The sequence below is a fragment of the Miniopterus natalensis genome, chromosome 13 (assembly GCF_054644295.1).
Source record: "Miniopterus natalensis isolate mMinNat1 chromosome 13, mMinNat1.hap1, whole genome shotgun sequence".
In the NCBI taxonomy this organism is placed as follows: Eukaryota; Metazoa; Chordata; class Mammalia; order Chiroptera; family Miniopteridae; genus Miniopterus; species Miniopterus natalensis.
Window position 1 is genome coordinate 33,338,546 of NC_142093.1, and position 16,761 is coordinate 33,355,306.

The window sequence follows — 16,761 nt, forward strand, 5'->3', positions numbered from 1 at the left end:
GAAGCAGTTCATTTATCTGTAAAATGAAGATACCTCAGTAACCACTTCACAGAACCGTGTATCCAGTTGGGTCCTTGACATGTTTTCTGGCACATGGACGAGCCCTCTGTGGATGGGTGGGGGCTGGTGTGGGTGCCATTGTTAATTTGTTTTTTTATAAAAACTGCTCCATCCCATTTCTTGATTTCTTGTCCTTTTTTTCTTCCTCCCCCAAGGATTAAACCTGTTGATTCCTTTTAGCTTAATACAACATTTTAAAAATCTCTGCACATGCAAGTTCTGCACAACGTTCTGTGATTTTCATGCATGGTTTTAAGGAGTGAGTCAGGTAGTCATCTCAAGACTGCTCCTCCGAGGGACTCCCAAGTGGTCAGGCAGGAGTACTGGAGCCTAATGCTCCTTAGTGTCCCCTTCATTGTAACCAAACGCAAGTGCTCTTTAAGAAAACATGTTACTGGAAGCCTTCATTATAACAGTCAAGAAATTGAGACTTCCCAAGGCAATTTATTAAATTATGTAAAATAAACAATGAATGTCATTGGTAGTAATTTAAGTATTTATTGAAGTTATAAAAGAAGGCTAATTTTAATGTGCTATATGTATTCCCAACTTGCAGCTTGTTTTCTGATCTTGGGAGGTTATATTTTTTATTTTGGAAGGAAGACAATGTGAACTTTTATTTTGCAGGAAATTGATGGAGATGCTCTCAAACTTGACATTTGATAGGGACAAGCACTATCAAATGTAATTTAATAGAATTAGGCTGGTCAGTGATTACTTTGAGAGAGTTTGTAGGATTCCTGTTGGTATAGAGATCCTTTCTTAATTGGTTTCACACAGTAGCCCACATAGCGGGCACCGGATTACCTCTTCCCCTCCCCATCTCTGCACCAAGATTGCCAAACCATGGCTGATGGCCTACCTATTTCCAGAAGCATTTATACAAGGTTACTTTGATAATTTGTTTTGTGTAATGGGATTCTCTTTTTAGACCAGTACTATAATTTATGCTTGTGGATTTTAATTTTTAAAAAATTTTTACTAATTTTTAACTGCCTTCCTCTTCCCCTCCACCACTCCTTGGGCCCGTGTTTGTTTACAGATTTGTTCAATTGTATGAGACTGTTCCTTAGGTGCTGTACAGCATTGAGATGACCCCATGTACTGCTCTCCTTGTGGGTAAGGGCTGAGGCATTGAAGGGAAAGCACAAGAATTGCAAAACACTGATGACCCTTATGAAGAGGGGTGGCCTGGACTGACAACTATACAGCCAGGGATCAGGGAGAATGCTCTGGCCTGGAAATGCAGGGCCTGTGTGTGAAATTATTCAACAATGATTTGTCTAGAGCAGTATAAAAGACCCCTGATCAAAAAGATCAAAGAATAGCCCAGCCAGGCGTAGCTCAACGGTTGAGCATCGACCGAGGATCCAGGAGATCAAGGTTCGATTCCCGGTCAGGGCACATGCCTGGATTGTGGGCTCAATCCCCAGTAGGGGTTGTGCAGGAGGCAGCTGATCAGTGACAATTCTCTCATCATTGACGTTTCTCTCTCTCCCTTCCTCTCTCTGAAATCAATAAAAGGTATATTAAAAAAGAATAAAAGTTGGTTTTTCTTCCTTTACTGCCCCACCCGTTTTATGTCCTTAGTGTTCTCAAATTTAGTGCCTGATAAATTGTCCTAAGAGGCAGACACCAGAGATACAGAAATAAACTTGGCCCAGCCCCCGCCCTTGAGACCCACGCTCCCTGCTGGTGTGTCAGGCTTGTTAACTAGGTGCGATAAGCCAGGTGAGTGTGAGTGTGAGGTGGAACAGCAGAGTGGAAGCAATAAAAACACACCCACCTGGTGGGAGGAATCAGGGAAGGGGCCATGGGTGGTGGTGCTAGGGCAGTTGACCTTTTTGGACTTTTTTTGTTTTGTTGCTGGTGGCTTAGAATTGAAGCTGTAGACAATGACAAAAAGATTTTGTCACTAATAATAATTCTCACCGCCCTGGTTCTCCTCCCTATGGTTGACCTCAGGTGAGGCTCTGGGCCTCCCTGAGCCTTGTTTCCTCTTCTGTAAATGAAGTATTTGGAGCAGATGAGCTAGAAGAAGCTTATCTACTGGTAAAGATGTTCTTGTAGCTTCTTTCTGGTCATGAAACTGGGTTATGGTCTGTTTGTGGAATGTATGTGCATGTTACAGAGAAAGCAAAGGGTGAGATGGTGCAGTCTGTGGCCAACACTTGTTTTTTCCATCACCTTTTCTGACATAGGCGGTGACCTTTCCTCTCAGAGTCAGGAGAGCTGGGCTCTAGACCACCTCTGCACTAGCCTGCAGCAGTCCTGGGGCTGTGCTGGGTGCCCTTCACTTCAGACTGCGGTGCTGGAAGGGAGAGGAATGAAAAGGCAGTATTTTCTCTGACTAAACCACTCTGACAAATGGATTCGCCTGGACTTACTTGTGGTTAGGCCAGTTTAAGCCCCTGCCAGTCTCTCATTCTTGAGTGTGGATAAACACCTAACACCTCTGCAGGGACTCCACCCACAGTAAGGAAGGTGCCTGCATTACCAGGCCAGGACCTCTGGGCCCCTGAAAGCAGTGAACAGTTCTCAGCCTGCAATTTTATCTACATTTTTCCTTTGATGTGCTGTTTGCGCCTTGGAGTTGTCTGTATCTTCTGGGTATCCACAAATGTTGTGATTTTAGCTCCTAAATTATTTTTCTAAAGTGCAGCTGTATTTAGGAATTCTTGCAATCTTTTTTGAGCAACAGTGTTGAGAGGTAGAAAGAGTAACAGCTTAGACTTGGGGTCAGGGTCCAGGGTCCCAAGTGCTGGCTCCGCCAGGTTCGCTCTGTGACCTCAGACTAATTGCTTCACATTTTTCAGCTTGTGAAGATTAAATGAGATGAGAACATCCCGACATAGAAAAAGGAGCAAACGGCATGGGGAGTAGGAAAATCAGGAAGGAAGCCTATGAAAAGACGCTGCAAACTGAAAGAGGGAGGAGGTGCCTTGTAAAGATTACAAAGGGCAGTGTCCACAGTCAGTGTGGACAGCTCCATGCTCGAGTGTGTACAGTGAGAGGGTAAATCAGTCCAGCCTTTTTGCTGGGGGGATGGAAGAGGAGGGGGGAGGAATTATTTGATTTTATTCTAAGTGACTTAAAAATTTATGTTCTCTTTAATTTTTCCAGAGGAAATATAAGACCATGGAAAAAGACACACATGTGAGGTGGTTCGTCAGGTGTTTTTTTTCCAATGATAGGGAAAATCAGAAATAGTTCGAGTTAGTGATCGGTAAACCAGACCAAAATACCTGTATTCTGTTAGAGGTGCATTAGAGATCTGATGATAGAAGACAACCTACCCGGATGATGTTCTTTTCCCCCTGTGAACTGAATCTGCTTTACAGAAATTAAGCCTCAGTGAACACAAAAGCCAAATACATTTACAATCAAGATGGACATCCGATTTGGAGTTCTTAATTTTTTTCCTTGTTATGTATAGATGTGCAATATAGTCAGTTTTCTTTCTTCCTTGAGGGGCTGTGGGAGAAAACACACCCCTACAGTCCTCCAGCAGCGGCATTTATTAGTGAGGCGGAGGCATGGCTCGTCCTTGGAGAGGCCCTGGGCCCACCAGTGCTGACCTACTCTTTCCAGGGTGGCACCAGAACCCATCTGCCCACAGAGTAGCTGTGTTAGTCTTTACCTGTGGACACCCTGTGCCTGCCTGGTTTCTCCCCACATTTCTGAAATCTACCCTGTTTCCAGCCCCACTCAGGTCCTGCCTCGTCCCCTGTTTTCGGATAATAAACTGTCATGTATTTGACTATTTGCCATTTCAGTGTAAATGACCCATGTTTTAGGTCTTTTCTCCTAACTCCAGACTCAAATAAAAATGTTTGTGGTTGGAGATGACTTTGAGTTGGTGATACAGAGATTTACAACTTGTGCCAGCTTTTCTGACTGTTGCCTCTCAGCTCCAAATCCACCCTTTGTTGCCTGACCTGTGGAAAGGGATCGGAACTCTCAAATACGTTTCCCTTGCCTTCTGTAAGTTGAGGGCTCTGAAGAGGGTGTTGCAGGAGGAAGGGATTTTCCTTCCTGATTCCTGGTGTATTGAGTATGTGTCTTCAGGCTACTGCTTTTCCTGCACTTGTAGGTGCCTGCTGGGCACAGCTTTTTCTAGCATTTGGCTGCTCCGTGCTTGCTCCAGCTCTGGCAGCTGCGGTGGAATGGGGATCCTGTGCCCAGCCCAGGTCACTGCTACTCTGCACCCTCTCCTCAGCCCCACATGTTTGCACATTGTAGACTCCATGGTCCTGGCCATCTAGTGAGCTGGCCACCCAATATTTGTCCTGAGCAGTGGCCCTGAGCTGCTCGTGGCGAAGCCATACATTGACATGCTGAGCTCCTGCACAGGGAAGCCTGTCCAGTTCCCAGTAGCACCCTGACTCCCTCTGTGTGCATGACTCCCTCTGCACCTTCAGTCTCTCTGCACCCCCACCCAGCAGTCTAGGCTCACCCGCATCCCCAAGGTTTGTTTTCTGTAGCCCTACAATGGGGATGCTGTGTTCCAGGTTTTGTGCTTGCATCCCAGAGGGCTGGCCCTGCTCTCCTGGTTACTAAACCATCTCTGGCCTGTGCACTTGGGGGCTTTTCTGCCACCCATATCTACTTCAGCAAGCTCTCAACGCCCCTTCCACATTTGTCCTTTTTTGTGTACTTTCCATCTTCTGGGAACCCGTTAGAGTTCTAGTGCATCTTTACAGTTACTCAGCTATCATGTTCTTTATACTAAACTTCCCCTGCTTAAACTACTGTGTGTTTTTTTGTCTCCTGGTTGGACCCAGACTGAAATACATCCCATGTAACCCAACTGAGCAAACAGAAGAATGAATCAGAGAGAAATCTTCTGGGCAATGATTTTCAACTGGTGTGCAGCAAGAATTTTTAAAACATGCAATACCTGACTAGTCAGGGGCTCTGACCTCTTTTCCCTTACGTTGTCAAATAAAAAAGTGACAACAGCCAACACAACAATAGCCATCCAGTGCAAATGAATCAGAATTACACCTCGTTTTTTGGTCAGATCGGCAAAAAATTAATATACTTTTTGGTGTGCCACAGAATTTTATTAATTAGTTTATATGTGCCATGAAATGAAAAAGGTTGAAAATCGCTATTCTAGGGATTTCTCTGAGGGCTTGTTGAGGGCCTGGCAGACTACACTTGTTTATATATCAGTCCTGGAGCTTGGAGTAGAAACATTTACCAAGCCATAACCAGGAAGTGACTACCTGCATTGCAACATTTCTTTTTAAAAAGGATTTCCCACCTTAGGCAAGTAGATGTCCCCAAGTTTTACGTCTGTACTGGGGGCCTGCCTGCCTTCCTTTAGGCATGCTCACCCTGTCCCACACTGTCATGGCCCTGGTGAGGATAACAATTGCTGGAGGTCCTCCCATCACAGAAAGGAGATCTGGAGGCCCCTATTTTGGGATATGGTGGAGGAATGGTTGGCTTGGATCTGCTGCAGGAACATGGATGGAGCCCTCATCTGGAAGCACTGCTGAATCCCACACACCCCATTCCCACACACAGGGTGTGCTTAGTCAGGACGCATCCATGTGTGTTCCCTTTGGTGGGTCTGGGGCTGACTGTGGGGAATGAGGGGCTGGGCTGTACTTACCACCCCAGTTTGCCTCTTTAAATCTTGCCCCCACCCTCTTAGTCTCATATGGACGCCCTACTTCTGAAACTCTTATCTTCTTTAACTCTACAAAATTCTTTAAAATTTTTTCTATGGTACTTTAAAAAGTGAGACAGATTTTTATAAATATATGTGTGTCATTTTCCAGCACACATGTAAGTGATTTTCCAGTGTCATTTGTTTGGAGAAAGGTGTGTATATTTAATCCATTTTCTACTGAAAACTTTACTATACTATATTCCAGGGGTGGGGAATGTTCAGCCCACGGACTGTATACGGCCCTCAAAATCATTTGGTCGGCCCTGCCAAGGCAACCCGCAGGCAGAAATCGAAATTCAATAAATTCAATTAAATGTTTGACCAAATATAGAAGGCTAATTTTTAAGTTGATAATTTTTTATGGCCCTCGAATGATGTTATAAATATCCAGATGGCCCAGGAAGAAGTTTCCCCATCCCTGCTGTATTCAATGAACTTGACCAGATCACCAAAATGTTTGTTCAGCAAATGCAGAATGAGTCTCAGGTGCCATGTGCTGGGGTAACGGTGGTACAGTATGGAAGATGCCCAGGTGTAGGCCACCATGACTGGGAGTAGATGCCCTAACTCCTGGGAGGTGGGTGCTTCAGCCAGGGGTGACATGAACTAATCTGGAAGAATTGGCAGCTCTCCAGGAAGGCACAGCAGAAGGCAGAGGGAAGCTGGGATTTTCTGGAACAGAAACATGTTTGCTCTGGTTAGAGTTTAAAGTGTATATAGTGTATACGGCGTGGAGATGGGAGACACTGGCAGGAGGTGACCTGAAGGGAAGCACAGATCATCATAAAGGGCCCTGGCTGGGGCCACATGGGCATATGAGAGAAAATTGGAGGAATGAAGCTGGTGTTCCGACTGCGGCATATCCCTGGGCAGGAGATCTCTTGTTGGGGAAGAGGGGTGAGGCTCTGAGCTCGAGCCCTGGGAGTGGAAAAGGAGAGTGGAGTTCTAGAAGTCAACACACGCTTCCAGGTAGGCGTTGAGGGAACCCCGCTGTTTGGTGGTCTGATCAGACTGGGGGAGCGGCGTGAGCAGGGACCGTACATACAGACACCTGAGACTGAGCGGTTGGGGAGTAACAGGGTGCATTTGGGAGCATGGTGGGAAATGAGGCGTTGGGCTGCTGCCGTGTCGCCGGTAGCAGAGCCTGGATGGACTGGAGGAGAAGGGAGGAGGGGTACGAGTGACCTTATGGAGGTAGGGACACAGGATTTTGTTCCTGGCTGTCTGTGGAGAGCCCGGAGAGGAAGCAGATCAAGGTCATACTGGGGTGTGTACCCAGGTGCCTGGGAAGCTGATGCATTGCAGATGGGGGTCTGGGAAGAGGGTCTCCACAAAGCATTTAGAAGCTAGTATCTAGAGTTGGCTGGATCAACTTGTAAGCCTCCTTTTGGAGGTGATGCTTAAAGCAGTGGATATATGGGTTCCTACAAAGAATAAATTTATAAAAGAGGCAGTGAACGACAAAACTTTAGAAACGTGCTTTCATTTAGTATTTGGTAGGGGAGTCAAACTTCGGAAGGAGAACTATTGAGTGCCCTTCGCATGGCAGACAACAGACTGCTGTGGTGGGTTATATCATCCCCATTTTACAGATGAGGAAACTGAGGCTCAGAGAGGTCAAATTGCCTAAGGTCTCAGAGCTAGTGGGTGGCATAACCAGAATTTAACTTTGGGCTGTCGAACTCCAGATACCAGGCTGACTTTCCAAAGTGAAAATGGATCCGGGATTATAATCTTTACACTGAAGATCTAAAGCTCTTGTTAGTTTTACTAAAGGCAGGGGCAAGATGGCCTCTGGTAGGGTTAATTCTCTGTTGTTAGCTCAATTTTCTTCTCCTTTTCTGAAATTTCTATATGTGCTTAATGATTGATTTTATTTTAAATGATGACTATCATTTGAGAAAAATCAGCCATGCTGGGCTTTGGGGGAATTTAATCAATAGGGACTGGAGCATTTCCTGCCAGACTCTTTGATGTATAATGTTGCCTGTGGGGCTGTGTAGGTGAATAGATTCATTGTATGTACTTTTCCCTTTTAATTTTGAACATGAAAGGGTACTACAAACCAAATTCCTTGAATTCAGCTGGTTCCAAGACTTGCAGACCAGAAAGCAGAGTCAAGACACATGTTCTTGCTTCAGGCCAGTCTCTAGGTGAGGTTGTGAGGGCAATCTTGGGGCTCCCTTGCCCCAGGCCTGGCAAGAACCAAGACCAGGCTTCTTGTTCCTATTAAGAAACAAGCTCTAGGCATGGCTCTCTGATCCAGCTGAGTTGCTTCATTCTAACCTTTTCATCCGCTGTCTGCCTTGCATGCTAGAAGCTGTTTTCTCCCCCAGAACCACTTAGCTGCAAACTGTCCCTGTCTCTGTTCATCTGAGCAGAACCTGGAAAGGGCTGGCAAGGGCCAGGCAGCAGATGGGAGCAGCGTGGGAGGAAAGGATTTAGGAAAAGCCACTCTGGCCGGGCTCCAGGAGGGTGGGGGAGAGCATGGGGCAGGCAGAATGCTGGTCAGGCTCTCCAAAGAGTAAACATGTTTCCCCCGTCCCCATGCTACGGCAGCGGGCGTGGGCTCTTTCTCTGAGGATTTGTGTGTCAGGTTTGTGCAAGAGAGTGATTAGGAAGCGGCCCCCGTGGACATGGAAGCTGCTAGCTCAGTCTCCTGTGGTCGAATTGGCTTGGATACTCAGCTTCCTGGTCTCAGCCTGGCTGGATGGGGGTGGCTGGTCATTTTATTTCTTGATTACAAGAAGGCCCTGCCTTTCTCTAATCTTATCCTTGTTACTTGAGGGTCTGGGTGTGGTTGCTGGCCCTGTCCCTGACTAGCTCTTGGTGGCCACCTACCTTACTTGCTGGAGCCCCTGGGGGTGGGGTCTGTCAATTGCTGACTCAGAGTTTTGTAAGAATGAGTCCTTGTGACTGTTCATGGCTACATTAAAGTGTCTTCTGGCCAGCACTTGTCTTCAGTGATTATAGGGCTTTCAGAAATGGAGGGAACCTTGTAGGATCATCTTCTCCAGTGCTTCCCAGTGTAGAAGTGTCCATGATGAAACACTGGGGTTGTTTGGACTGCAAATTGAGAGACAAATGAGGTATGTGAGGTGTTTTGCCCAGAGCTTGGCCTGTAGAGTAATCATTCAATAAATGTTACTTATGGTACCACTCTGCCTCTCCCATATCTTACTTTGATTCATGATAGTTTTGTGAGTTAAAATGTATAAAGCTTTCAAATATTTAGTACTTTTAAAGTACATCAACCATTGAAAATAAGACTTGCATCCGTTTAGTTCCTTTAGTCATAATCCTGTGCGGCAGCATTTGCTTGCATCATGGTGTAAAACTCGGACTCCGGAGTGGAACTGCTTGGGTTTCAGTCCTGGCTCTGCCATTTACCAGATGTGTGACCTTGGCAAGTGAAATCACTTCTGTGTGACTGTCTGCCTCATAGGATTGCCAGTGCCTGGCAGGTACCTGAGTATTGATTAAAACAGAGCAGATGATCATATTTCACTATTATGTTTAGGAACCCTTTCTAACAGAGGGCTACAGGCAAACAGCACAGGCCCAAGGACAGGTGTGCCGGTGGTCTAGGGAAGGGTGACAGAGCCTCTGTTGAACATGGCAGGTCCACACAGTGGTGGAGTGTCTGGCACTGTGAGGCCGTGACACAGGCTAGTGATGTGGGCTGCAGGAATGAGAGCCCAGCGTCAGGGATTTTGTGTGATGTGCTCCCACACCCACCCCAGGCTGCCTGGATGTGTGTGGCGGAGGCCATTCGAGGGGAGAGATGGTGTGGCGGAGGTGAAGAATGAAAATAGCCTGTAATCCTAGCACCCTGATTAACCCAGTCTTGTTTTCGTCTGGTGTTTTATGTGGATTTTCACATAGCCTGTACTATTTTGTAATCAATTTTCAGCTAACAAATATGTTTTTCTGCCCCTACCTTGTTTTTCTAAATATTTTCATTACAAAATAAAGGAGGAAGTGGTTTTTCATTAAACAAATAAAATCAACTGTTGTGTTTTAGAAATTTCAAAACTGTTGGGTCCTTGTTTATGCCCAAGCACAAGGTGAAAAGCTGAGCTTGTTCTTTGTTTGTACATGGGATTTTCTCCTGTTTCTGTTACTCACAGTAAAAATTCCTTGTTTCACAGTGAGGGTTGTATAACATCTCCCCAGTGTTGGGGTAAGTTTTCGTACTCAAATTCTTCTTAAGCAATGTAACTTCCTGCTCAAAAAAGGACACGGAATTGGTTTTATGTCTGCAATGGGAATATGTAGTCAGCTAGTCAGAGAGCTTTTTCCCACAGATATTTTTATGGGGGTCACTGCTTTATCTTCCTTTCCATGAACTTCAGTTTGCTGTAAGAGTCTTTGCCAAAAGCAGAGTTCTCATGCGAGGGACTGACTGTGCCCAGTTCACAGATGAAAGATGACATTTAAGCTTGATGGATATGTACAATTGAGAATCTCAGTTTCCTACTCTTCCTTCTCAGGTTGGTTGGGAAGAAGTGCCCTCTAGCAAGTATTGGTAAGAGTTAGCCCCTGCTGCACGATTGGAAATTTGGACAAGGAAGGCTGGCCCATTCTCAGAAGCTGGGCTGGGAGCTTCTAGATGGTTTCATTTCCCTTTCTTTGGAGAGTCTTGGTAACAGCAAATGTACCGTGCATGGTCTTGGATCTTTTCAGTCCTGAGCCAGCCCTTGAGACTTCACTGTTGACCTAGACCAGTGCCTTCACTATTGACCTGGATGTGCCTAGTAGCAAAAGGAGGAGATCCAAAGAACCCTAGATTGGGAGCCAGGAGGCCGAGCCATCTCAGCCTTGTTATTTAGCTCTTCTGTAACATATAGGCAGCTCAATGAACTCCCTCTCTGAGCCTCCATTTTTCTCACTGGTAAAGTGCTTTCCTCTCGCCTTCCTTCAGGGGTTGCAAATGAGAAGTGGGCAGGAAAATACCCTGTAGATTGGAACCCTTGAACAAACAGAAGGTAAGGATGGTGTTCCTTTGAGAGCTACAAAGGCCCATCTTAGCTGAGGTGATGGGAGGCCCTGGCTGGGTCTTGGTCATGGAAATAAAAGCCTGAATTGCAGTGGATGAAGTTGGAAATACTGGCCAGGGTCAGCGAGCCCAATGTACTCCTCAAAGTATTCCCAAAAGAAGGATCTGTGCTTTCCGTGATAGAAACTTCAGACCATCTCTTCAGATGGTTCTGGCTGGATCCAGATACCCATGCCCTGCCCCATAACCTGGATGCACAGCTGGCTCATTTATCTAGAATCGTTTCACATATTATTTACCCTGAATCTTTTCCTAGGAAAATGAACTCCATAAAGTACTCTGCGTCCCTTTTGCCCCGTAAGCAGTCCTTTTTTAACTCTAGAATTTCAGGAATAGTCTACTGATACTCATACTCCTTTTCCGAGTTGAAATTTCTGCCAAACAGCTGTTCATTGTGCGTGCTGTTTTTTCCTGAGTACCTTCCAAATCTTTTCCCTCATTGTGGTCTTTCTCCATTTACCCTTATACCTTTCCTTGTTGTCCTTTTTTCAGCCTCTTCACACAAAGGGCCTAAGACCTAGAGATTGAAGATACTGGGTCAAGTGCTACTTTTAGCATTAGGAGATTTATCCCAATTTAGAGATAATTGTTTGTTTAGTCTCAAATCTGGAACCAAAAATTAAAAAAGCTTATAACTACCAATGATTCATTTTCTGAAGAGATGACTAATGCTTTTAACTATAAGAAGTACTCATGCACATACATTCTAAGTGTTCATTCGAGCTCTCTTGTCCTTGCGAGTAAGGCCCACAGCAAAGAGATGTAGGTTGCCAGAGGTGGGCTGGACTCGGACCTTCAGTTTGCTCATAAGGGTTTGCCCAGAAGCGCCTCTGAAAGGAACTGACCTACCTACCAAGGGTGTGGACCCAGACTCAGGTGTGGACACTTCGAATTATTCAGGTTGCGCGTGACTTGGGGTCCTTTAAAACTGTAATTAAGGAGTAAGAAATGTCTTGTGTTTGTTTACTGCCTTCTTTGGAGGAAGTTTAAGAAGGCCCTTTTTTGGTAGCTCAGTGGTGGGATCTTGAAGAGTGGAGAAGGGTAGTGGTAGAGAAGTGACGGGAGGCCGAGGGCACCCACCTTACTTTATCATCTGCCGTGCTCGTGAGATCTGCAAAGGCTTTGGGGGAGTAGAGGCATGAGTAGGGGCTCATTTTTTAAGAACACCTTTTACTTATATGGTCATAAGCGAAGCTATTTAGCAGTCGTAAATACAAGCCATAAAATAAGGATCTACTAAACAGATTTAAAGAGACACAAACTAGCTTGGGAATTCCGATTGATTAATCTGGGCTGTCCAACATGTAATAACTTCAAGGCACTCTAAGCACAACAAATACTTCACCTACCTTGGGACTGTTTGTTAGAACCCAGTGAACTTAAAAATCCTCTTACATTAAAAAAAAAAAAAAGTAAACACTATCCTTGATTAAAAAGTAATCACACGGTTTTGTTCTGGAGGTTGGAGAAGAGGGGTTACCATTTGACATGGTGGCCTTGGTACCCCGTTGCTTTGGCTGGAATTCCAGCTCTGCCCTTAACACAGTTACCTCTTTAAATCTGTTTCCTCAGGTATAAAATGTGAATAAAAGTAACAGACTTACTCCTGAGGCTTGCTGTATCAAGCAAGATAATGCACAGTGCTTGGGTTGCAATACTGCTTTGGGATTCTTATTTAAGGATGAAGTCCCAGTCATAGAGTTCACCTGAAAAGAAATTTTATTTACACTGTATTGCCATTGCACTTCTTTGGGCTGTCTTTTAATGTCAAGCTTATTTAAATGGTTGCTCTTGGGTAGGTCATCCGTCTCAACAGTGTTGGAACTCTGGAGTTACATCCCCCGCAGACTGTGCCGTCACTTTGTTCTTCTGTTGCCCACAGACTGAAATCTGTTCTTGGCTTTTGATAATTTACTAAAATGTCATTTTCATTTCTCTTTTCCTTTTTGCTATAAAACGCAGAGATCTTAAGTTTACACTTTGAGTTTTGACAAATGTGTACAATTCTCATTCCGATCAAGGTATACATAGTACATTTCTATAGTCTAGAATGTTCCCTCCTGCCCCTCCCCAGACAAAACCTCTACCCCTGTCACCTTCAGATATCTAGGACCTAGATTAATTTTGCCTTCTTGAACATAACATAAATGGAATTTGAGGTCTGTCTTTCACTCATACTGTATTCTTGTTGCTTGTAGTAAGTTTCCTTTTATTGCTGGGGGTTATTCCATTATATGAATATATTGCAATTTGATAATCTATTTTCCTATTGATGGTATTTGGGTGGTTCTCAGTTTTTGGATATTAGGATGAAGCTGGTATGACTATTCATTTCATTTCCCTGAGCACTCAGTGTGGTTAGTGGCTCTTTCACTTCCTAGCCCTTCAACCCTGGCCAGGGGTCTTAATCTCTCTGCCTTTGTTTTCTAATCTGTGAAATGGTGGGTTGGCAAACCATTCAGGGTTGGGACCACCATTTTTTAAAAAATGAAGTAGAATAAAATAAAAACTTGGAGTGAATTACATGAAACTACACATATGGCAACACATATAAATAAGTACCTGTACAATTATATGTGTATGCATATGTGTGTACTGGATCACAGTATAAAATGTATTTGTGACTATGAATTGTGGGTAAATCAGTTTGCAGCACATTGATTTGTATGAGTCCTTGTAAGCAGAGAAGTCGAACACCTGTGAGGTTATTTAGTAAATGCATATTTCTGCCCCCCAGTGTCTAAAACAGCCACAGCATTAACGGCCATTTATATACTGCTTGCTATGGGCCAGCCACTGTTTTAAAAGCTTTACATATAAAATCATGTAGCCCTCACACCCATGCTATGAGGTAGGTTATTATCTCCATTTTATAGATGGAGAAGCTGGGACATCAGTTTCACCACTTGCCCGAGGTCACACAGCTAGAATGGGAGGGTCATGATTTGAACCTAGGCCATGCAAGTCTAGAATCTGTGCTCTAAACCACTCTTCTAGGGGAGGTAAAGACGAAGAGGCAAGTGACATATGTGAGCAAATGCAGATTAATAATTATTCAATTAATACAATGCTCCTCCCTTTTGTTCCAGATATGAGAAATGAGTGTTGGACGTCGAAGAATAAAGTTGTTGGGTATCCTGATGATGGTAAATGTCTTCATTTATTTGATTGTGGAAGTCTCCAAAAGCAGTAATCAAGGAAAAAATGGAAAGGGGGAAGTAATAATACCCAAAGAAAAGTTCTGGAAGATATCTAACCCTCCCGTGGCATATTGGAACCGAGAACAAGAAAAGCTGAACAGGCGGTACAATCCCATTTTGAGCATGTTGGTAAACCAGACAGGGGACGCGTATGGGTTTTCCAATATAAGCCATCTGAATTATTGTGAACCTGACCTGAGGGTCACTTCTGTAGTTTCAGGCTTTAACAATTTGCCGGACAGGTTTAAAGACTTTCTGCTCTATTTGAGATGTCGAAATTATTCGCTGCTTATAGATCAACCGGAGAAGTGTGCAAAGAAACCCTTCTTACTGCTGGCCATTAAGTCCCTCACCCCACATTTCGCCAGAAGGCAAGCAATTCGGGAATCGTGGGGCAGAGAGACCCGCGTGGGGAACCAGACAGTGGTGCGCGTGTTCTTACTGGGCCAGACCCCCGCGGAGGACAACCATCCGGATCTTTCAGACATGCTGAAGTTCGAGAGCGAGAAGCACCAAGACATTCTCATGTGGAGCTACAGGGACACTTTCTTCAACTTGTCCCTGAAAGAAGTGCTCTTTCTCAGGTGGGTGAGCACGTCCTGCCCAAATGCCGAGTTCGTTTTCAAGGGCGATGACGATGTTTTTGTGAATACCCATCATATCCTGAATTACTTGAATAGCTTATCCAAGAACAAAGCCAAAGATTTGTTTATAGGTGATGTGATCCACAACGCTGGACCTCATCGGGATAAGAAACTGAAGTACTACATCCCAGAAGTTGTTTACACTGGTGTCTACCCGCCTTACGCTGGGGGAGGGGGATTCCTCTACTCCGGCCGCCTGGCTCTGCGGCTGTACAATGTAACCGACCAGGTCCTTCTCTACCCCATTGATGACGTTTATACTGGGATGTGCCTTCAGAAACTCGGCCTCGTTCCAGAGAAACACAAAGGCTTCAAGACATTTGATATAGAAGAGAAAAAAAGGAATAACATTTGTTCCTATCTAGATTTGATGTTAGTACACAGTAGGAAACCTCAAGAGATGATTGATATTTGGTCTCGGTTGCAAAATGCTCATTTAAGTTGCTAAAATATATACAAACTAAATTTTGCATAGAAAGAAGACATATCTTGGGTAGTTTCCATGTTGTATTTTCTCATTAGGGGTAATTGCTCTGTTAAACCATCAAAATTGCCTTCATAAGTAGTATCTATTTGAGGGCCTCTAAACCCTTTAATGTATTTTCTGAAGAGGGAAAGCAGAAGATTATAATTTTTAAAGGAAGATATTGCAGGATGATTGGTTCTGATTCTTCCTACTGGCTAGTGGTCATTATTTTCTAATTTTCTCCCCTTGTCTGAAATAATGTTTTTGGAATTTGACTATATTTTAAGCTATTTTTGTTTTGACCTAATACGGTAATATTCCTACTTTCTATTATAATGAGTGAATTGTCTGCAATGTAGGTGTTTAAAACTATTGGCTACAAATGATTTGTTACATATGACTCAATGGTTTTTATGAAATGGAATTTAATTTGTTTTCATGAAATCTGGATGAATTTTTAAAAATTGTCTAGAAAAATTGACCTCTGTCAAAATTTCCTGCCACCCCAACAGTATTTTCTTGTGTTAATATAATGTTAATTTTGGAAAATGAAGATCACTGTGTGACCCAGTTTAGCTTGTTATGGTCTTATGGTCATAATAAGGAGATTATGATACAAGGACGTAATATCTGTTCTTATATTTGGTTTCCTGGGTAGTATCATAATAATTTTCTATTTTTAGTATTTGAAAATAACGAGTATGATTCCATAATGGGCAACTAAAGATTGAATTGACCCTGGCAGTCATATTATGTTTATGATTTTTAAATGTGGACCAGGAAAACATATGTAACTTTTGAACTTTAAGTGAAAAGATTGAAGTTGCAGACCTTTTCATGACTGTTTGTCAGTTTAAAACTCCAGGATTCTATTCTTGCCATATTTTCACATGTTGCTTATACACAGTTATTCTGAGTAGTGAGTGACTGCTTCCCTGTCTCAGTGTAGAAGTGCCTGTGTTTTTATTTATTGTTCAGATCAATGACCAAAACATTTTCTTAAATATATTTTGTGTAATATTTGTATACAGTGTTGTTGATGAAATATTTAACTAGAGCATGATATTTTAAATGTAAGATGTAACATATGTAAAATAAAGCTGTTATTTTTCAATTTTAAAGTTCATTTTTTTGGAGAGCTGTGAATTGCTTGAGTTGACAAAATTCTGCCAAACTGTTGCTTATATAAACCATCTTGTAACATGCTTTCTTGAAAATTTTTTTGTGTTTATAGAGATGAGGATTCTTACCAGATGTGATACTGGCAACTGTAAGAAGATATAAATAAAGTCATTGTATTTTTAATTGTCATGTGTAATGTGTAATGATCTATGATCTTTTTGTTGTCTGTATTTGATTACATTTTCCCCAAAGAGGCCATTTTTCTTCCCAGAAACTATTATAGTGATATTGAACTATAACTTTTTCTCTGTATCAGTGGGTTATCTACCTTCATGTTCAAAATTCTTTTTCTTTTTAAAAATATATCTTTATTGATTTCAGAGAGAGGAAGGGAGAGGGAAAGAGAGAGAGAGAAACATCAGTGATGAGAGAGTCATCGATCTGCTGCCTCCTGCATGCCCCCTACTGGGGATAGAACCCGCAACCCTGGCATGTGCCCTGACAGGGAATTGAACCCCGATCTCCTG

At 43.5% G+C, this 16,761-nt stretch overlaps 1 protein-coding gene across 1 annotated transcript in view; it reads left to right on the plus strand.

Annotated features, from left to right (window-relative positions):
- Positions 1 to 16,423, plus strand: part of B3GNT2 (UDP-GlcNAc:betaGal beta-1,3-N-acetylglucosaminyltransferase 2) — a 28,211-nt gene extending 11,788 nt beyond the window's left edge. The window contains exon 2 of the mRNA XM_087823842.1: positions 13,892 to 16,423. Within this exon, the coding sequence (XP_087679968.1) occupies positions 13,901 to 15,094 (1,194 nt within the window). The 5' untranslated portion in view covers positions 13,892 to 13,900 and the 3' untranslated portion in view covers positions 15,095 to 16,423. The remainder of the gene's footprint in view (positions 1 to 13,891) is intronic.
- Positions 16,424 to 16,761: the final 338 nt, after the last annotated feature.